Source organism: Mauremys reevesii, linkage group 11 (genome assembly GCF_016161935.1).
Source record: "Mauremys reevesii isolate NIE-2019 linkage group 11, ASM1616193v1, whole genome shotgun sequence".
Classification (NCBI taxonomy): Eukaryota; Metazoa; Chordata; order Testudines; family Geoemydidae; genus Mauremys; species Mauremys reevesii.
Genome location: NC_052633.1, coordinates 39,888,140 through 39,911,136, shown reverse-complemented (window position 1 = coordinate 39,911,136; position 22,997 = coordinate 39,888,140). Strand labels below are relative to the sequence as shown.

The 22,997-nt window shown below is 43.9% G+C and overlaps 1 protein-coding gene across 1 annotated transcript in view; it reads left to right on the top strand.

The window, feature by feature from the left end:
• MYO3B (myosin IIIB) overlaps nt 1-22,997 on the top strand; it is a 347,455-nt gene that overhangs the window by 172,630 nt on the left and 151,828 nt on the right. The window contains exons 22-24 of the mRNA XM_039493716.1: nt 1,644-1,797; nt 2,708-2,796; nt 4,780-4,909. Of these exons, the coding sequence (XP_039349650.1) occupies nt 1,644-1,797; nt 2,708-2,796; nt 4,780-4,909 (373 nt within the window). The remainder of the gene's footprint in view (nt 1-1,643; nt 1,798-2,707; nt 2,797-4,779; nt 4,910-22,997) is intronic.

Sequence of the window (22,997 nt, the reverse complement as noted above, 5' to 3'; positions counted from 1 at the left end):
GAAACTTTACTAAATGACTTTTTGTCATTGGGGAAGAGTGTTGTGACCCTTGTTGCATTTTTGAAAGAAAAACTAGCTTTATGTAATTTGTATGGATTGTATTACAAATTAATAAAAAGACAAACCTAAAATTCAAGAAGCTTCTTGCTAAAAATAACTATTATGACTTTTATTAAACAAAGGATTAAAGAGAACAGTTATCAAACCAAAATTAAAATTGAGTTAATAAATCAACATATTGACAATAATATGGAATGAAATCAGGAATTGATCAAATCACTGGATGAACACAATCAGGATTTAAATCATGAAGTTAGCATAGTGCATGTTCAAGTCTTATACATATTTAAGCCTGGAAAGCAAAGGGGATGTAATTTACTTCTCAGATCCCTGAAGCAGCTAGATTCCTTCAAGGTTTCCATTGACTGAGTGGTTGACTTTTTCCTGATTAATTTAGCTCTACTGTGATACAGAATGATTAACAACCTATAATTTCCCTTGTTAGTGCAGAACAAAAGGGTAACACAAAATGATTTAAGATATGATTTACTTAGTAATTTGATACACATGTGCTATGTCTTTAACATTCTCTCTCTCTCCCTCTCCCCCTTTCTCTTTCACATCTAAAAGTGTTAACAGAAAAAAATAATGAATACAGGAAGTAGGCGCCTCTACCAATCCACAAAATAGGAAAAATATAAAAAAAAATTTAAAGAAAAATGTTTTAATGGTGCTTCTGCTTGCTGGGTTTCAGATTTTCAAAGTAAAAATTGTAATTCATGAGACCAGGTGACATCATCTCTAGTTGGTATTTTAAGCTGGCCAGCAGCCTGCCTCTGGGCACTTGGCTAGTCAGCTGGCATAGCTTGAAGTGGTCTTGGTCTGTCTCTTCTTTTTAGGGGAAAGGGTGTTGGGGGATGGTGGCAGCCTTTCTTGGTGTTGTGGTGGCCTGGTAGAATCACCTTTGGTCACTTAGATCTTTAAGGTTGTGATTCTAGTTCACTCTACCCCATGCCACGTCCTTGAAATCTTCCAAGCAAATCCGGGGATCATAGACCTCCTACTCTGATGCTGTGGTCCAATCCAGGTTGAGGGTAGGCGAGTTTGACCTTTGATCATTCTGGAAAGTCCCATCTCTTACTGGCAGTTCTGTAACAACCCAAGTCACCAGACCAAAGAAAGAAATGTGGTCTATACTGATTGAAGACTTAATTAAGTTATTGTTATTTCTTACTTCACTCCTACTTCTACCCATTCATATTTCCATTCCCTTAGCATATCTTAAAATATTCTGAGCTTTTTACTGGCATAGAATTAGGCCACTAACAATTCTATGGCTTGATCATATGGTCATCGCTAAGAAAAAGCGCTGTCGCTTTCTGTTAATACATATCTTACTTAAGCTAAAGAAAAATTAAGAGTTTACAGAACAAGAAAATGGAAGTTTAGAGACTAGACCTCACTCAGATGGACCCATTTCCCACACGATATTGTGACCTTGCTGCCACACAATTGTTGTGAGCTTTGTAGGCAATTAAATGTTACCAGGTCCTATAAACAAGAAAGAAGCTTTGTGCCAAAAATGTCCTGATGGTAATATTCTCATGGTCAATTCAGTATTAACTGTATTTCTGACTTTGTAGATGGAATATCAGAATGAGGGCATTGATGCTACTACAGTGGAGTATGAGGACAATCGTCCGCTTCTAGATATGTTCCTCCAGAAACCAATGGGAGTACTTTCTCTACTTGACGAAGAAAGTCGATTTCCCCAGGCGACAGACCTGACTTTAGTTGGTATGAATAATAATTTAAAACCCCCTAAAGAATGAATGATACACATTGAGTGAGAGCCATGACATCTTATAGTATTTTTGCTAGTCTAAATAACCACTGAGTCCGTGGCATTAGCAATGGATTGAGAAGGCTTCTTAAAATTCTGCTATGATGTCACCAATATTCAGACATGAATAAATGTATTTTTATTTACTTAAGTATTTATTTTCTCTCTTTTTGCTCAGGTGCTCACTTCAACTATTTTTCTAGTTTCTTGTTATTTTATACTGTTAATGTTATTTTATGGTTTAAATATTAATACCTATCTAAATAGGGCTTATTATCATCTATGGGATTTACAAATATTAAATAATTGTCACAATGCTGCTTGTGTTAAGTACTTCAAGGATTCTTATCCTCATTTAAAAGATGGGAAACTGAGACAGAGAATGGAAGAGAGACATGCCCGAGATCATACATTGTATTAGTAGTAGTGACTTTGCTGTGCCATCTGACTAGATAGTTCCTTAACTTGATGATTATTTTATGAACATTTTAATAAATCTTGTTGCCAACTTTAAAATGTGTGCAGCCAATAAATGAGAGAAGTTTATTTTAGCGTTCTACCTACCAAGCCATTGTCATTTGTTAGTTTCCGATGGGCATCCCATTAGAAGTGAGTCGTGAGGGATTTGAAGGTCTAGTTTGGGGAGGCTGTTCATTTATAAGTGGTAACTTGGAAGAAAGAACACAGGTGCTTGTAGGAAAAGCTGACAAAGGCTGACATCATTAGTGGACAATATGATAACTTATAAGAGTATTTTGTACTAATTCTGATTTTTTGGGTTGTAAGCTGTCCTTAATTATGGTGGAGAATTGTGGTTTAAATTGCTGTGGTTCACCTTTAACAGTTACCTTTTTTAATGACTAGATAAGTTTGAAGATAATTTAAGATGCAAATACTTTTGGAGGCCCAAACGTGTGGAGCTGTGTTTTGGCATTCAGCACTATGCTGGAAAGGTAAAGGCCATATGGTCTGAATGTAATAAGTGGTATAATCACTATCCATTCCATCCAAAGGCATTTAAATTGCTTGCAGATTTCGCTCTTTTTAATGGATTAATTGTTTTTAAAGAAACCTAGAATTTGTGATAAGATTTACAATTCAAAATGTTATAAATGCTCCTTACAGTTCTGGAGGTGGCATCCTGACACGTGAAATGCCACCCCAGCTGAGACTAGGGTGACCAGTTAGCAACTGTGAAAAATCGGGATGGGGGTAATAGGCGCTTATATAAGACAAAGCCCCAAATATCGGGCCTGTCCCTATAAAATTGGGACATCTGGTCACCCAGCTGAGACATTTCGTAGAATTTGTGGCCCCCTCCTTGAGCCAGAACAACCTGCACAATTATAACATCTCTAGCCATTAACACATATTCTCAGTAGTAACTGTTTGTGTGGAAGAGAGAGAGCAGGAAAGGAAAGGGGGTTCAATGAATAAAACAGAGTTTAAAACTGTCTCTGCAATAGTGTTTTCTTTTTAAACTCCTGTAGAGGGCAGAGGAGTGTCTGGAAGAATTCCCCTCCTACATACTGGAGGTATATTCTAGTGCTCTGCAGAACTCAACAGTTTTGGTTTTAGTTGGTTTCATGTCCACTGAGTTTTGTTTGGAATTTGAGGTCTAAATTCCTAATTGTAAACAAAACTCAACCAAAGCAGCCTAGGTTTGCATGGTTTCCATGCAGGCCTCAGCTCACGCTCAATGCAAGGGTCAAGAACCTCCGCAAATCTTCTGGTAAACCTTGCCCAACTTTTGGGTTTGTTAAGGAAAACTGTAAAGTTCCACAAAGCTCCAGTAAATTATTTGCCACCCAAATGTCAAGTCCTAGAGGAAGTGCTGATTTTCAGTCATTCTCCACAATAGGGCCAAAATTAGCTCTAATGTAACTTCAAGACCATGGCTATGTCTACCCCACCGCGGTAAGTCGACCTACGCTAAGCAACTCCAGCTACGTGAATAAGGTAGCTGGAGTCGATGTACCTTAGGTTGAGTTACTGCGGGGTCTACACTGCGGGGGGTTGATGGGAGAAAATCTCCTGTCGACTTACCTTACTCTTCTCATCAGGGGTACAGTACAGGGATTGACTGGAGAGCGATCTGCAGTTGGTTTGGTGGGTCTTTACTAAACCCGCTAAATTGACTGCCGGTGGATCGATCTCAGAGCATCGATCCCTGCGGTAGTGTAGACCTGCCCCATGTACTGTGCCTGTGTTTTTCTGTCACTGAGGCCATTTATAGTAAAGCTGAATGCTGGAAATTACTGTAGTTTTAAAAAATAAAATCTAAAGCAGAATAACTCTATTCCAATTTTGATACAAAGATTTGATCATTGATTACTAATAACTATGAGAAAAACAATTCAGAGCAGTTTTGCCTTTCAAAGCCTTTGGAGTTAAAATTTTAAAAAATACTGTGCCCTAAGCCAGTGCAAATTAAAGAGAGGATCTCAGATGAATAAATATCCATTTGGTAACAGTGATAGTACATTTTGTATCCATTTTGCCAGTGTGCTAGGTATGAAATTTACTCCTGTTTCTCCAGAAGATTTCATTACAGATCACACACTGGCTACATGCAGTAAATGCAGAGTGGCTGCTCCGTCTGAAAACCATTGCATATTTCACGTGTAACCTGTCAAGTTATGCAGCTAGTGTGGTGCTACACTGTGTTATGTTGCATTGGGCACGTCATAGTTTGATGTGATACAGCGTAATACAGTGTGACTCAGCCTAAGCCACTTAAACCAATTTGATATACCAATGACATGTTATGAATGCAGATGCTGTCTAAAGCTAGTTCACACTTTGAGAACGCTGCAGTAATTCACCAGCTTGCCAGGTTTGAACTATCTTACTTGGTCAACTTGCCTGTTTAAAGTAAATGACAAGGTTTTGGTAGTCTGTTTCAGCTGTTCGTTCATTCTGTCTCCAACACCTAGGTATTATATGATGCCTACGGTTTTCTTGAGAAGAACAGAGACACTCTTCCTGCTGATATAGTGGTGGTGCTGAGAACTTCAGAGAACAAACTTCTTCAGCAGCTGTTCTCTAGTCCATTAACCAAAACAGGTATTTCTCTTCATAGCTTTGTTAATAGTAAGACTTCCTGACTAGATGTCCCTGCAGCCTTCTACTACTACTGCCCAGAACCTTGGCATTGCTTTCCATCAGGTTTACAAAAAGTAATCTGGAGTTGTAAAATACTTAACGCTTGCTTTTCATGGCAATTATGGGCATTTCAGAGATGCAGGGAGATTAAATGATAGCCAAGGCCAGACTTCATTGTCAGAGTAGGGATGAGACATCAGGAGTTTCCTGGGTATTAGTTTTGTGCTCAGACCACTAGAGAACACTTCTCTGTCTCTAGCTTTTTGCATAATTTGCTTTACATTGTGTAAACCATGTCTATCCAATTTAGGCAAAGATAGTTTTTGCAAGTAACATCCTCTCTGTTTAAACACACCTGCGCAATACTTTAAAAATATCTTACTAGTTATGGAATAAAAAATATACCAAACTGATAGAATTAATTATTTCAGATGATTTGAAACTTGGGGACATTGACTTACACACATGTGCCTATGTCTATTGCTAATTTATAACGAAGTTCAATGACTTCGAAAATAGCTGCCATAAATCAATAGAATGTGCCTGACACTTCTGCCACATAAACACCAACAATGCAACACACCCACAGCCAAAAAGAGTCTGCGCACGTTACAGTAGAGTGTGCATGTGACATGTTACATAAACACCTACACTACAACACACATACAAAGCTAAGAGACTGTCAGGAGTTGCTACATAAAAGGAAAAGTCTCTTTCAGAGCAGGTTAGAAAAGGATGTAGACACCTGAAAGCTTTTGCTCTGATATGACATTTCTTTGCAGGAGTAAGGAGGCCTTTGGTAATTCACTTGTGATTAGAGAGTTACAGGCTAGAATACGGTGATGTATACCCATGCAGTTCATGCAATAATCAGTATCTTGCTGATACAAAATGTCAAAACTAATATGTAGAGTACAGCACCAAGTCATTTCAAATTACTCTAAATGCTTTGGGCTGAACTCCACTCTGTAACCCATGAAACGCCATTGACTTCAGTGGGTTTGCATAGGTGTAGTTGATAGCAATTTTTGAGTCTATTTGACTATATTCTGCATAGGATAGATAGATGCCTATTATACTAACTCGATTGTTTTTCTGTAGTTTGAGGACTATTTTTGTTAGTGTGGCTTTGGTTTGGGCCTTTACAAACTGTTCCTAAGAAGGTACCTTCTCTCTCTCCTTTCAGGAGGTGGGAGGCGGAGCTCAGAATCTGAACTTTCCTGTAAGAAAATCGTTCACCTTTTGTATTATGAAACTTTACTGTTTAACTTGATTGATCTTAACAGGCACTTTGCTGTAAGTTCACTAGGTCAAGGATTATTGTGATCTTTCAAAATGTCAGTTCTGTCCTCCTTTTAGGAGATCCTAGGGAGAATGTTAGCAACAAGTCGATAAGGTCAAGGACTGCCCCTCACAGCACAGCCTAAGCTGAATTTTTAATAAGTAATATGTCAGCCTATTTCTTGTGGTTTTGCATTTGGATGTGACTTTGGGATTCTCATCCCTTGCTGACTAGGGCTGAACAAGATGGAGACAATGATCTTAGCCTTGTTGGAAGGGAGAGGATAGAAGTACTTTTTACTACCTAGTGGCTGCTTGTGAAGGATGATGTAGTTAAGGAGGAGTCTGCTTCTCCTTTTGCTTCTGTGAGCTTAGCAATTGGTGAAATGTGGGTGCGGACTATCTTATGAGACTGGGGTCAGCATGCTCTGTGCCCAGTTGGGGGTGAAAACCCCTTTACCATTACATGCTTTGATTTTTGGGTCCTGGTTGACTTGATGAGAGAGCCTATTCTATTCATCCTGGTAGGGTGAGGCTAACCAAAAGAAGCTTTGCACCTAGTCAGATATCTGAGACTGTACTACCTTGTCAATGTTTTTGTCATTCTGATTCAATGACTCTGTGCTTTTCCTGTTATTCCTAAATGACAGATTAGGTTCTTTGTCCCAATTAGGGTGACCAGACGTCCCAATAAAATCGGGACCGTCCCAATATTTAGGTGTTTGTCCCGTGTCCCGACCAATCTTTGGTCGGCACGCAATTTGTCCCGATATTTCGCTCCACAGGCGGACCCGCCCACCCCCATGTGTCCTGATATTTTCTCCCTCTCATCTGGTCACCCTAGTCCCAATTAGTAGTCCCAGTTATTATAATAACTGTCAGTTATTAGCAGTGAACTTGATGGTGAGCAAGGCAATCGTATCATACAAGTTTCTCCTGAATTCTGGTCTTTTCACACAAACTTGTCTCTCTGGCTTTTGAAAATATTTTCACCAGCAGCAGCATTGAACTGAGTGCTTTGCCTGAGACACAGTAGGAGCTGCACTCTGGCATGCTGATTAGGAGTTGCAGACCACTGTTACTTTATATATGCTAAGTATACCGAGTTGCTGTCACTATTTTTTGTATCTTAAATTCTTTACTGTCATCACTCTCTAAATGGATCGGGTGACTTCTGCCTTCTGTTACAAAATTCTTGCCTCTCTCTGAAATAGCAGCAGCAGCAATATTTTCTGCCAGGTCAGTATAACTTGGAGCCTTGGAATGGTTAAGCATGTACTTCTGCATATGATGCTACCAGGGGAGGCTCTAGCTTTTTTGCTGCCCCAAGCACGGCAGTCAGGCAGCCTTCAGTGGCTTGCCTGTGGGAGGTCCGCCGGTCCCGTGGCTTTGGAGTACCTGCCGCCAAATTGCTGCTGAATCCGTGGGACCGGCGGACCTCCCGCAGGCATGCTGCTGAAGGCTACCTGACTGCTGCCCTCCCAGGGACCGGCAGGCTGCCCTCCCGCGGCTTGCCGCCCCAGGCACACACTTGGAGTGCTGGTGCCTGGAGTCACTGCTGGATGCTACAAGGTCTTAAATAAAACCAATACTTTATGCTCTATTTTTTTCAGCCATCTAATATACTTGGCACCACTTCTGGTGTAGGGACCTGTGTTCTGAAATCAAATTGTTGCCAGGTTTGTCTTTGGCAGCCTGCAGGATAAATGAAAGGTTTGGCAGAGAATCGAATGTATAAGTATGGCTATTAATATCTCATCCCTGCTTTGTGAAGGAAGTTAAAGGCAGTCTCCTCGTAACTTTCTACAAAGAAGCTCTTGTACACAAAATAATAGAGATTATGTAAATGTCCCATAAGATCCTCTGCTTGTGTTTGAATGCATCCTTACCCCCAGACATATACTTCATTAGCAAAGCAAGCCAAAATCAAATACCATCTCTCATTCCAAGATTGCATTTAACATTCCAAGACTTTACAACATTTTCTTCAATTTGTGTAGATTATTTATTTACTGGCACAAAAAGTTGTTAATTTAAATGGAAGCTACATTAAAAAAATGTGCCAAGGCCATGTTGTCTTTATATGAGCCTTTCTGCCAGTGTCTTCAATGCTTTGTTTGAAGATGAGCAACAACGCTGTCTTACATCTGTTCACAACTAGCTTTGGAATGTTTAGTGTTCATACTGTTGGCCGAAGAGCCCTCTTCCATCTGTGCAATGGCCACTAGGTGGTGCTATCTCAGAAGTTTGAAAATAACATGGGCATGATGATTATTACAAAATGCATTTCCTAAATGCCACTAAGAATGAAAATAAGGAAACCGGATGCCTGCTTCCCTCCACTCCCTGACAAACTCTTCTCTGTTTGAAGTAAATTTATCTAAATGCCTTGCATATAGTTTTCAAGTGTCAAAAACTGAGCAGCAGTAAGAAAATAAATATTAAAAAGACAAAATTATTTTCCTAATTTAGGATCATGTGAATCGCTGTAATTTATCAAATGTTCTGACCCCCTCTCAGTGAATGCTTCTATTTTGTTGGAGCAGACTGTGTAGTTTAAAGTGCAAGAAATGAACAGCATGATGTAAAGGCCATGTATGTAGTAGTATAGTTTACCATTAAAAGAGTTCACAGATCCCACTAACTGACATCCATACTCAAAGTGAACATTCTAGGATTGATTATACAGGGTTCATACCTCCTTTTTGTTACTTCAATGGGAGGTAAGGTGCATTCAGAACCTTGCAGAATCTGTTTGCACTTTCTACTGACCTTTAACTTCAAAAAGGAATGAATATGTTCTGCATAGTGAACCTAAATATTAACCCACTAATTTTCCAAATTGCTTCCATGTTCTACACTATTTCCATCTGCAGAGTTCCTGCTGATGAGAATTGTGTATGTGAAATGAGTGTAGAATGTGCCCCAATTAAAAGAGAGAAGCACAGTGTACTTGCAAGGAACAGGATGCCTCTATTTTGCTGAATTTGCAAGTTCCTTTTTTAGCCAAATGCAACTATTTTGGTCTCTTTAGTTTCACAGATTTCACGAGTGACAGTGTCAGAGACAAAACGATTAAATAATCTGGGAAAGAAGGTAACCTGAGAACTATACATTGTACTGAGTTTAATTGAAGATGGCCGTATAAAAGGCTCTAGCAGCAGTTACAGAAGTAACCCTAGTAACTTCACTTATAGATGCTGATACTGATGTCGCCTGGATGTTTGAGCAGATTCTGTCATAATCTCTTGGAGACTGGATTTTGCTTTACGATATTTATGGTAAATATCCTGCAAACCTACCTGCTGGTGTTGCCTTCCCCTCAGAGCAGGTTGCCCCTAAGGGCTTGCTTATGCCCTGCTGGCTTGCTCTCGTGGTATGTGGGTGTGGATCTGTGGTCCACAAGGAGAGGCAAGTTGGTGAGGATTATACTTGGCATTTCCCTGTAGTAGTTGATGAGTCTGATACTCATACCATCAGATTAACTCTCTCTACTCCTGCCTCAAGCCAGGAAGAGGTCAGAGAAAGGATGGTCCAGTGGTTAGCCCTGAGGAGACATTGGGTTAAAGTCCCTGCTCAGCCACAGACTTCCTGTGTGAGCCTGGGCAAATCACTTAGGGCTTGGCTACACTTGCAAGTTGCAGCGCTGGTAGTTTGCAGCGCTGGTCGTCCAGCTGTGCAGGGCCAGCGCTGGAGTGTGGCCACACTGACAGCTACCAGCGCTGCAGTGTGGCCACACTTGCAGCATTTGCAGCGCTGTATTGAGAGGTGCATTGTGGGCAGCTATCCCACAGAGCACCTCGTCCCATTTTTGCGCTGTGGGTTGTGGGAAGGGGACGGAAGGGTGCGGGTCATTCCGCTTCCTGTCCCAACACCCCGTGGTGCATCGCTTCACATCCCAGCAGTCACAGTTTTTCCGGCCACGTTTGGCACCATTGTGAGTCGCTTGCTGTTTTTTACTCTCTGTCTGTGAATCGCGATTTCTGTGGGAAATGGAGCCCGAGCTGCTGAGGACTGTGATGATGAGTGTCGTCAGCACAACACGTTTGGCAGTTGAGCTATTCCTTCAGCTCCAAAGTGACAGTGAGCAGTCCGACGATGATATCGATGATATCGAGTCGCCTGCCGCGTGTGACACTACAGTGCTTGTGGCATTCACGGAAATGCTCAGCGCCGTTGAACGCCGCTTTTGGGCTCGGGTGGCTATTGCAATCTGGAAGCTGGCAACTCCAGACAGCTACCGGTCGGTGGGGAACCAGTTTGGAGTGGGAAAGTCGACCGTTGGAATCGTGTTGATGCAAGTTTGCAGGGCAATTAATCGCATCCTGCTAAGAAGGACCGTGACTCTGAGGAACGTGCAGGACATTGTGGATGGCTTTGCACAAATGGGTTTCCCTGACTGTGGAGGGGCGATAGATGGGACGCATATTCCTATTCTGGCACCACCCCCACCTAGCATCCGAGTACGTTAATTGGAAGGGGTATTTCTCTATGGTTCTCCAGGCGCTTGTGGATCACCGTGGGCGTTTCATTGACATTTACACAGGCTGGCCTGGAAAGGTGCATGATGCACGCATCTTTCGGAACAGTGGCCTGTTCAGGAAGATGCAGGCAGGGACCTATTTCTCAGACAGGAAGATCACAGTAGGGGACGTCGAAATGCCCATTGTGATCCTTGGAGACCCCGCTTACCCATTACTGCCTTGGCTCATGAAACCCTATACAGGGAAGCTTGACAGGAGCAAGGACCGGTTCAACTACAGGCTGAGCCGGTGCCGAATGACTGTGGAGTGTGCTTTTGGGCGTTTAAAAGCCCGCTGGAGGTCCCTGTATGGGAAGCTAGACTTGGGGGAAAGCAGCATCCCCGCGGTTATATCCACATGCTGTACCCTCCATAATATTTGTGAAGGGAAGGGTGAAACATTCAGTCAGGCATGGACCACCGAGGTTCAAGTCCTGGAGGCTGAATTTGCACAGCCAGAGAGCAGGGCTACTAGAGAGGCCCAGCACAGGGCTACAAGGATTAGGGATGCCTTGAGGGAAGAATTTGAGGCTGAAAGCCAACAGTAATGTTTGCTGCCTTGCATGGGAGTGAAGTGCAGTGGTTACACTGTTAGGATTCTATTATCCCTAACATGATTTCCAGTGACTGTTTCTTTACTGGGATAAGGTATCTTTCACTATCTGCAATAATAAAGACTGTTTTCAAAGCCAAGATTTATTTTATTGAAAAGAAAAATACTTCATTGACAGACACACAACATTTCAGGAACCTAGGGCAGGGGGGTGGGTTGGTGAACTGTACAGTCACAAGTTTGCATATGTCCTGTCTGCAGTGCTGTGCAATGGCTGCTGCACTTCAGGGTGCATATACTGCATGGTGATGGGGGTTGAGTGCAGAGGGTAAGGGTCGTAGTTCTCAGGGCTGGTTGGTGAACGTACAGGTGTTGGAGGCAGCTGGTGGTGGTAAGAACCTGGATGCTGGGGAAGGGGGTTTGGAGCTGACATTGGGGCAGAAGAGAATAAAATTTGGGACGGGGGAGGCTGTGGGGCAGCACGGGACTGCTCTGCCTGCATGGCTACGAGTGCCTGGAGAGAGTCCGCTTGGCGCGCCAGGATGCCTAGCAGCTGGTCTGTGCTTTTCCTCTTTGCCACAGCGTTTCTCCGCCAATGTCTCTGGCGGATCCTGCTTTCACTTTCTCTCCACTCCTGCAGGTGTTTACTCTCTCTAGCAGAGTGATCAATAACTGTTTTCAGCATGTCTTCCTTGGTTTTTCGTGGCTTTTTCCTCAGATTCTGTAGTCTCTGTGCTGTGGTGGAGATTGGCAGTCCAGCAGTCAAGGTCGCTTTTGGAAGGCAAAAATTGCAACAGTTAACAGGGTAGCGTTGTTCATTATCTCATCCAAACAGTAATTTCCCACACACTGAAGGAGTTTACAGTCTTCACTTTAGCATATTTTTCACATAACAAATAAGAGCACACACATAACATAACAGCAGCCACGAAATGGTGAGTAAGGGTTACTGATTGCTTCAGGGCTGTGCAGGGGTTTCTGTGCATTGGGGACAGCAAACAGCTGCATGGGGGATCTGCACTAAACAGTCTCCCAACATTTTCCACAGGAGTTACTCCTGGAAGATATCTCCCTGCTGCGGGTCACCAGGGAAGAGCGGGAAGGTCTTCTACAGCAATGCGGATTCCGCCCTGGCCCTTATGCAGCTTGCCTGTGTGCAGCAATGGTCCCCCCACCCCTCGCGGCACAGTGGCGCGGATGCGTTAGCCTGACTGGGACAAGGACCACAGTGGCTCTCCCTATAAACCTGCGCAGGCACATTGCCCACGCTCTGGCTGAAACTTTTGAGGAGATTACTGCAGCTGATTACCGCGACGTGATAGACCACATCAATGGGCTATTCCACATCTAGGCAGGCATGCATGCAGCCCTAACCCCCCCCCTCTCCCGAAACATTTCCACCCTGAAAATAAAAGCAGCTTACCGGTAACTCGCTCCTCTGCTTGTCCTTCAGCAACTGCTGGGTGCTGCGATTGGCTTCCTTCCTCCTGGCTTGAGAAGAGCTCCTGGCTGCATGCCTCCTGGGACTCTGGGGTGTCTTCCTCCATCCCAGTACCTTCACTCGCGGTTTCCTCCCCCCCCCGCCGCCGCCTCCTCCTCCTCCTCCTCCTCATGTCCCCCACCCTGCTCAGAAGTGTCCATCGTGGTCCTAGGATTGGCAGTGGGGTCAACCCCAAGTATCGTGTCCATCTCCCTGTAAAAATGGCAGGTCGTGGGGGCAGCGCCGGACTGGCGGTTTCCCTCGCGGGCTTTGTAATAGGCACTCCGCAGCTCCTTTACTTTAACCCTGCATTGCAGCGCGTCCCGATCATGGCCCCTATCCAGCATGGACCTTGATACCTGCTCAAAGATATCATAATTCCTACGGCTGGAGCGCAGCTGGGACTGCACAGCTTCCTCCCCCCAAACACTAATGAGGTCCAGCAATTCGCCATTGCTCCATTCTGGGGCTCGTTTGCCACGTGGAGGCATGGTCACCTGTAAAGATTAACTGATTGCACTCCACACCTGGCTGCAGCAAACAGGAAGGGGATTTTTAAAATTCCCGGGGCATTTAAAGGGCGGGTCACCTGAGGCCAGAGCAGTAGAGTGCAAACTAATGAGCAGAGTGGCTGAACAGGAATTCTGGGATATCTCCTTATTCCCTGGAGGCCAATTAAAGCGCTGGTGTGTGTCCACACCTGATGAGCAGGGCTGGATCACCAGCGCTGCATTCCTTATACCCCAACCCGAATGGGTGCACAGCCAGCGCTGCAGCCAGGGAGTTGCAGCGCTGGATGTGCCTTGCAAGTGTGGACGGAGAATAATTACAGCGCTGGAAAGCCTCCACCAGCGCTGCAACTTGCAAGTGTAGCCAAGCCCTTAGTGTCTCTGTTCCTTGGTTGCCCCCAAAATGGAGATAAGAGAACTTTTCTACCTCACTGGATTGTGAAGCATCCAGAGACTATGGTAATGGGGCCATTTTAGTGCCTTAGATAGATGAAATACATTTAAAAAACCTTCAACTTCTGAGTGAAGATGGCTATAACTGCCCTTTAAAGGCTCAATATTTAGATGAGATCTATAGTTGAACAAAAGAAGGTTGCTTGCATGGTTATGGGATTGTCAACAGCCCATGAATTTATGCACCAAGCCACTGGTGCCAGCTACAATGTGTTACATGTTTTTACTGCTGTGGAAATACAGTAATGTTAAATGTAACCTGAGCTTGCCTCAGAAATCCCAATAGAATCCCATGATCCCCACTGATCAGGCCAGGTGCTGTAGCCCTACTCATCTCTAACATATTGTATCACTGAATTGCATTAAAAACAATTGAACAAGCTATAGCAAAAGTGGGAAATATATTAAATCAATAACTTTACTGAAACATATATCCAAGGTGCGACTTCTTGCATCAGGAATAAATATAGGGACCTTAGAAGGAAAATCTGCCTGGGCTGAGCTTACCACCAATGTTTTTAAGGCACTTGAATAAGTAATATGGAAAATGATTGCCATATTGCCTCCCCTATTATTTAACAAGCAAAAGTTCCTTTCAAATGTAGAAGGCTTGTTTAAACTGGAGAAGCTTAAGTTTTTAAATTAGCTCACCTTTAAAAGCAATTAAACCTATACTGTAGACTTGGTTTTAGGCTGCCTGAGCCATTCTAGTTCAGTAAAAACAGGTCAGGCCACCTTGAACTGCCTAAGCTAAGTCTATGCTAGAGCTTTAACTGATTGATAAATTGGTTTTGTTGAACTAATTTTAATACTTAGAAAATGTCCCCAGTGCAGACATGCTCTTTGCTAAACACGGCTACCCACCACCACCCACCAGAGTGGCTTAGTAACAAGCTGTAAATGGGTGAAATGACTCTTTGTGGGTGTCATAGATCTTAATGAGTGCCCCTTTCTGGCAATCCACTAGGACTGCTGTGAGCAGTGTGACCCAAGAACCTCTGGATACCAATAGGCAGAGGGCACTGCAGTATATAGAGGTATAGGGATCCCCTGTATTCACCAAAAAATAGTCATGTGATGTCATTAGTGAAAGCCTGTCTCATACTGGTCATCATAATCATTGCAAAATATATGTATGGAAAACATATATGAGGAGTTATGTATATATCCTAAAAATGTTCTCTAGATCTGTAGTTAAAAACAGAGCACTCATAGGTAGTGTTTCTTGAAACAAACTTCTCCCAGACAGGGGGTGGGAGACACTTATCCTAAGAGTGGAACAATGTGTATTAACATTCTAAGTCAAATGCTAATGAAGAGCTGGTAGAGACTTGAGAAGCAAATTAAAGGAAGAGGTAAACAGAAGGGTGGGCCTGTCTTGAGGTGAAAATTGATAGTCTGTTCTGGTAGATTTGGGGGTGCAAAGAGGCACCCTGGCATGATGACATCCTGTATTTAGGAAATAAATGAACAGCAAGCTTGCTTCATGCCTAGGCTGAAAATGCTGAAGAGAACTTTCGGTGAGATAAGCTTCTTTAGACATAAGGACAACTTGTTATTTAGTTAACTTGAGGCTTTAGAATGTGTGATATCATGTTTCATATGTAACCATTTGTTCCTGTCTCTCAGACTGTTTTTTATTTGAATCTCTATTCTTTTTAATTAAATGTCCTTTTATTTTATAATGTAACTCAAATGCTGTGCGTACTACAGGAACATTGATCTAAGCCAGGGGTCTCAAACTCAAATGATGACGAGGGCCACATGAGGACTAGTACATTGGCCCAAAGGCTGCATTACTGACACCTCCCCCGCTGCCCTTGGCCCCGCCCCCACTCCACCCCTTCCATGAGGTCCTGCCTCTGCCCCACCTCTTCCCACCCCTTCCTTGCCCCCATTCCAACTCCTTCCCCAAAATCCCCATCCCAACTTCGCCCCCTCCCTGCCCCCAGCGGGTGCAGGAGGGGTGTGGGGTGTGGCGGGAGCTCAGGGCAGGGAGTTGGGGTGAGGGTGCGGCAGGGGGTCAAGGTGCAGGGTGTGGCAGGGGGCTCATGGCAAGGGGTTGGGGTGCAGGAGGGGACTTGGCAGGGGGGTCAAGGTGCGGGGTGCGGCAGGGGGCTTAGAGCAGGGGGTCAGGGTACAGGAGGGGTGTGGCAGGGGGCTCAGGGCAGTGGGTTGGGGTGCAGGAGGGATGTGGGGTGCGGCAGGGGGTTGGGAGTTGTGGTGCAGGGTGCAGCAGGAGGCTCAGGGCAGGGGTTTTGGCTGCAGGTGGGCTCTGGCCCGGCACGCACGGGGGGCAGGGCAGGCTCCCTGCCTGCCCCACCCCACTCCGCCCCCACGCCGCTCCAGGAAGCGTCTGGAACCTGGGGGAGGAGAGGCACAGGGGCCTGTGTGTTGCTGTTGCTTCAGGCACTGCCCCCAGCAGCTCCCATTGGCCGGGAAAGGGGAACTGCAGCCAATGGGAGCTGCTGGAGGCGCTGCCTGAAGCAACAGCAACACACAGGCCCCTGTGCCTCTCCTCCCCCAGGTTCCAGACGCTTCCTGGAGTGGCGTGGGGGCAGGGCGGAGTGGGGCGGGGCAGGCAGGGAGCCTGCCCTGCCCCCGGTGCGTGCCGGGCCAGAGCCCACCTGCAGCCAAAACCCCTGCCCTGAGCCCCCTGCCGCACCCTGCACCCCGACTCCCAACCCCCTGCCGCACCCCACATCCCTCCTGCACCCCAACCCACCGCCCTGAGCCCCCTGCCACACCCCTCCTGCAACACACAGGCCCCTGTGCCTCTCCTCCGGAGCGGCGCAGGGGCAGGGCGGTCAGGCAGGGAGCCTGCCCTGCCCCCAGTGCGCGTCGGGCTGGAGCCGCTCTAGGTAAATGCTGTGGGAGGGCAGGGGTGCTGCGAGGCGCTTGCGGGCCCCAGAAAAAAATTACTCTGTGTGCCACATGTTTGAGACCCCTGGTTTAAGCCAAAACTGATAAATTGTGGTACTCGGTTCCATCTGGGATTTCTATGGGTATCCAGTGATCAAAGCCTGGATACCACAGGGGGACATTTTGAAGGGACTCGGGGGTTGGGGTCAACCTACAAGGCAAAGACAGGCCTGGTGTAACCCAGAGGAGAGTGCTTGACCGGCTGGTTGTGTTAGGGAGATGACATCCAGCTAGCACAGGCAAGACTCCCTTGCATAGTAACGAAGTGACTCACAGCCCTGGGTGCCCCGGGAAGCATTACCAGGGGAATCCAAGCCTTTGTGCTATGGAACCCTTGGGTGCTTCAAGTTTCTAAAGCCTCAGCAGGCTGCAGCACTGGTTTCTCCCTTGGCCTCTCCTGGGCACTGGCTCTCAGTTTGCTATCTCTTCTCCAAAATGGAGTGCCTCAGCCTACCTGCTGTATGCCTCAGGACCAGCTCCAACCCCTGAGATACCCCAGTTACTTAAACACATTCTCTCCCAGAACTCCACCCAACAAGTATGAAGCTTCTGGTTACAGTTTAACTTGCAGAGGCACAGAGTAGCTGTGAAGTAATCAATACACACCCTTTGCGCAATCTAACACCTTTGTGCTCTTTTATACTTAATCATGTAAAGCACAGGAGAGTTTACATGATACAAAACAATAAACATCTGAAACAACAATATCCCTCACTTTCTGTCTCACACTTCCTTTGTGGGTCCTTGGGGAACCATCTGGGTAGAGGAAGGCAAGAAAGGTGCCTCTTCCTTATGCAGTTGTTGCATGCTAGGTGGTCTCTCTCCCTCATGGAGTCCCTTCCCAGCTTCTGTGACTCAGTATTGCCAACCCTGAATGTTCAAAAATCACAAGTCAGGCTCACCAAAAATCATGAGATTGGCTTTAAAATATTGAGATTATGTAAAAATAATAGATTTGGTGTTCTTTTTATTTGCCTTCTGCTTTTTTGAGCCTTTAGAGTGGCCTGGGGTCACATTTTGAAACTTTCTCCACAGCCACAAGAACTAGAAGCTTACTTTTGCTTTAAGAATGAAGGCTGAAATCATCACATATGCACTTGACTCCAGGAGCTGGGGCTTTAAGGAAAACAATAATTATCATGAGACTCATGACAATATCATGAGGGTTGGCAACACTGAGACTTTGTGTTGTATCAACCGGCAAGGTACTAACAAACTTCAACAGGACTTTATTTTTAAAGTGGAAACCTCTTTACCAAGCTGCTGCTGCACCCTCTGTAACTCTCACTCTGCCTCCTCAACTCCTCCCCCCTCCTTCCTGTTTCTGTCCTTTCAGACTCCCAACAGCCAGTGCTCCCAGTTCTAAGAATTACAAGCAACATCTAAACACCACATTCCCTCCTCTCTTAAGGAACTCTCCCAATAAAATTAACGTTGTTGTTCTAACCACAGGAACAAATAGGAAATAAGACACTATACTATTGGCAGAAATATTACGCTGAAAACACTGTAGATACTACATAACATAGTCTCTAGTCCAGACAGGTGGTCGTCTGGGTCTGACAGGCCGTCTCTCAAGCCCTGGTTCCAATGCAATGTCTTGTTGTGTTGATACTACAGTAAAGTCATCCAATGCAGACTGGGTGTTGGCATAATCTCCTCTTGGTGCATAGGCAGGTGCAAGATAAGAAGCATTCCATACCGCCCATCAGAAAGTCAATAGATGTAATGTCCCTTCTTCTCTATGATTTTAAGAGGAGCTGTGAATTTATGGTCCCCTTTGTGTAAAATTCCAGGTTTTCGTATTCTAACGAAGGAACCACACTCAAACTTTGGTTCCTTAGCACCCTGCCGCTTGTCTGTGAAAGCCTTATACTTTGCTTGGTTTTGTTCAACTGCTTTTCTCACATCATCCTTGGTTGGGGCCTCAGGTCATGCCTTTAACAATCCAGCAATGTTCAGTTTAGTATTAATCTGTTTCCCATGCAATAACTCTGCAGGTGATCTTCGCGTTGTGGCATGTCGTGTAGCCCCGTATGCTTGCAAGAAATCAGTAGTGAAGGGTATCCACAATCACCCTTCCAGTGTAGCCGTTTGCAAATTCTCTTTCAAACTTCTATTAAACCATTCGATTTCCCCATTGGCTTGAGGGTAATCCACATACATATAGGCACTCATGACTGAGCAGATTTTCATAATACAACTTCAATCAGAATTCATAAGATATACAGATATAGCCCCAGTTCATCGCAATAGGATGGCTCAAATAAATGTTCATACATAGGGTATATCTAAACTGCAGCTGGGACATGTGGTTCCCAGGTGGGTAGACAGACACGTGCTAGCTCTGCTTGAATTTGTGTGCTAAAAATAGCAGTGCAGCCCTGGTGGCAAGGGTAGCAGCTTGGGCTAGCCACCTCAGTATGTACTCAGCGGGTCAGGCAGGATTATATTTGGGTGGCTAGCATGAGCCCCTGTCTATGCCTCTGCAGCCACATTGCTATTTTTAGCACAGTAGCTCGAGCAGACCTAGCATGTGTCTGTCTATCTGCACTGGGAAGCATACTCTCAGCTGCTGTGTACACCCTGTGTTTTGGATGGTGTTAGACTCTCAGGTTCTGAAGAACAGTTGGCGTCAGTTTTTGTGTGAGAAACGCCTGGAAATTTGAACTGACCTGCTTTTTTGGAGTTTTGGAAGTTAATGTCAGATCCCTGCTAGGAAAGCCAGTCATAACAACTAACAAAGCAATATTTTGATTTTCCAGTGTTTCAGGTGTTGATAGGGAACAAATAATTACTGTGATGAGAAAGCGAAGTGTGCTGTCCACAGCACAGTCTTACCAAGACCATTTTCCAAAACATGAATTGTTAAAGGTTCCTGAGCAATCCTGCTCCCCTAAAGAAAAAGGAGTGTGTTAGTCACTTGCCTGCCATTTTGTGCACTGGTCTGGATTACATTACAGCAAGGGAAATCTTGTAAATATTTCTTCATCCTTCTTCATGGAAGGACCATCTCTGAGTGTCTTCCCTGAATCATTTAAAAGAAACAGGGTGGCACACAGATAATGGCATACTGGAGACTGTTCCCATGGTATCCTGTGATAACTGTTTTATGAGCCCAGAAGAGGGAACTCATTTTCTACTTCCCTAATGGTATTTGTTTCTTGGTTCACACTTGCCCCAACTCCTTTGGTCTTGAGTTGGATTCACTGTGTATGGTCTAGCGTCACAACACCTGATTGAATATGTGATTCCAACACCCATGGCATCCAACTTTCTAAAATCATGGAACTGTCTCAGAAGAAACTTCTGTTTCCTGAGGGACACCCATTTGTCTGTTGCCAGTGTGCCATCATCCAGGATTCTCCATAGCTCCCACTGTTGTTTATCTTCTAGGTAATGTATCTCTTTTTACAAGCTCTATACTGTACAATGAGTTGTTAGGGGATGGCATTATACTATACTAACCAGAAAGTTTCTTTACCTTGCCTTCATATTCTCTGCAATTGTTTTAGAGACACATTTTAACAGTGTGTGTGTGAGAGAATACATGCCTGAAGATATTATTTTAATTGGTGGATTGGGGACAGTGGTTACTACTACAGTTGCCTCTGCTGGATGGCAAAGGTCCAGCTAATAGTCCCCTGGCTGATTCTGAAGAGGCCTCTATCCAGGTCTCTGCAGTCTGGGTCTTGGATTTTTTGCAAAGCAATTGTTTGCTTTCTCAGCCATAATCAACTAGCAGAAATCTAGCAGACATTCCCCTAACAACAAACCATACAAGCTTCTTTAAAAAGCGCTAGCAACCTTTTTGGCATTAATGGTGACCTGGGAAGGAGGGGAGGAAATGTTTGTGTTTGAACCTTTTTTTGCTCGTATGTCATGTGTAAACATGGAGTAACAGGGTTTTATTTTTTAAATGAATATTTTTTTAAATTAAATATACCAGATGAAATCTTGGATGCATTGAATTGAATAGGGAGTGTATTTCACCTATCAGAAATATTATGTTTTATTATCTCTGTTTTTGCTGGCACACTCATTGGTCAATTTTTTCTGGAGTTTGAGGTAAAGAGTTATTTACAAAAATAAATTATTTATAAAAAGTCTGCCTGATCATCCCTTCCCCACCTCAATATTTACATTCAGTCTGTTGTCTTTTGTGTTATCTGAATCCGATGAGTTCTCCAGTCATCCCTATACTACTCCAAGAAAAACAGAGTAGATGAACCTGGTATGTCTCATCTAAAAAACAAAAAAAGCTGGATTTTTTTTTTAAATAAAAAGTTCAGGCTTTCTTTACATGTCCTAAAGAGTCCAAAACAGGAGTACAAATACTGTCTCCTCACCCTTTTTGGAGGTCAGCTTAAAAACTCAACTAGTGTCTGCTCCAAATCACATACTGCAACATCCTCAAACCTACCATTATGTTGCACAATGACTTTTTTTTAAAATGATTTGCAGTTATCAATTTAACTTGGCAATTTTCCAATTTAAGATCACCCAAGAGTACTGAAAGAACTCAAATATGAAGTTGCGGAACTATTAACTAAGGTTTGTAACCTGTCCTTTAAATCGGCTTCGGTACCCAATGAATGGAAGTTAGCTAATGTAACGCCAATATTTAAAAAGGGCTCTAGGGGTGATCCCGGCAATTACAGACCGGTAAGTCTAACGTCGGTACCGGGCAAATTAGTTGAAACAATAGTAAAGAATAAAATTGTCAGACACATAGAAAAACATAAACTCTTGAGCAATAGTCAACATGGTTTCTGTAAAGGGAAATCGTGTCTTACTAATCTATTAGAGTTCTTTGAAGGGGTCAACAAACATGTGGACAAGGGGGATCCGGTGGACATAGTGTACTTAGATTTCCAGAAAGCCTTTGACAAGGTCCCTCACCAAAGGCTCTTACGTAAATTAAGCTGTCATGGGATAAAAGGAAAGGTCCTTTCATGGATTGAGAACTGGTTAAAGGACAGGGAACAAAGGGTAGGAATTAATGGTAAATTCTCAGAATGGAGAGGGGTAACTAGTGGTGTTCCCCAAGGGTCAGTCCTAGGACCAATCCTATTCAATTTATTCATAAATGATCTGGAGAAAGGTGTAAACAGTGAGGTGGCAAAGTTTGCAGATGATACTAAACTACTCAAGATAGTTAAGACCAAAGCAGGTTGTGAAGAACTTCAAAAAGATCTCACAAAACTAAGTGATTGGGCAACAAAATGGCAAATGAAATTTAATGTGGATAAATGTAAAGTAATGCACGTTGGAAAAAATAACCCCAACTATACATACAACATGATGGGGGCTAATTTAGCTACAACGAGTCAGGAAAAAGATCTTGGAGTTATCGTGGATAGTTCTCTGAAGATGTCCACGCAGTGTGCAGTGGCGGTCAAAAAAGCAAACAGGATGTTAGGACTCATTAAAAAGGGGATAGAGAATAAGACTGAGAATATATTATTGCCCTTATATAAATCCATGGTACGCCCACATCTCGAATACTGTGTACAGATGTGGTCTCCTCACCTCAAAAAAGATATTCTAGCACTAGAAAAGGTTCAGAAAAGAGCAACTAAAATGATTAGGGGTTTAGAGAGGGTCCCATATGAGGAAAGATTAAAGAGGCTAGGACTCTTCAGTTTGGAAAAGAGAAGACTAAGGGGGGACATGATAGAGGTATATAAAATCATGAGTGATGTTGAGAAAGTGGATAAGGAAAAGTTATTTACTTATTCCCATAATACAAGAACTAGGGGTCACCAAATGAAATTAATAGGCAGCAGGTTTAAAACAAATAAAAGGAAGTTCTTCTTCACGCAGCGCACAATCAACTTGTGGAACTCCTTACCTGAGGAGGTTGTGAAGGCTAGGACTATAACAATGTTTAAAAGGGGACTGGATAAATTCATGGTGGCTAAGTCCATAAATGGCTATTAGCCAGGATGGGTAAGAATGGTGTCCCTAGCCTCTGTTCGTCAGAGGATGGAGATGGATGGCAGGAGAGAGATCACTTGATCATTGCCTGTTAGGTTCACTCCCTCAGGGGCACCTGGCATTGGCCACTGTCGGTAGACAGATACTGGGCTAGATGGACCTTTGGTCTGACCCAGTACGGCCTTTCTTATGTTCTTATGTTCTTATGTTTAAGATACTGTGTCTCAGTATAAATTATCTATATTTCTGACAGTAAATGGTACTTTACTGAACAATCAGAAATAGTGAAAAATAACTGAATTATTTTGTATTCCAATCCTGCAATCCTTTTACTACTGGACACAGAGTGAAATCCTGGATCCATTGAAGTCAATGGGAGTTTTGCCATT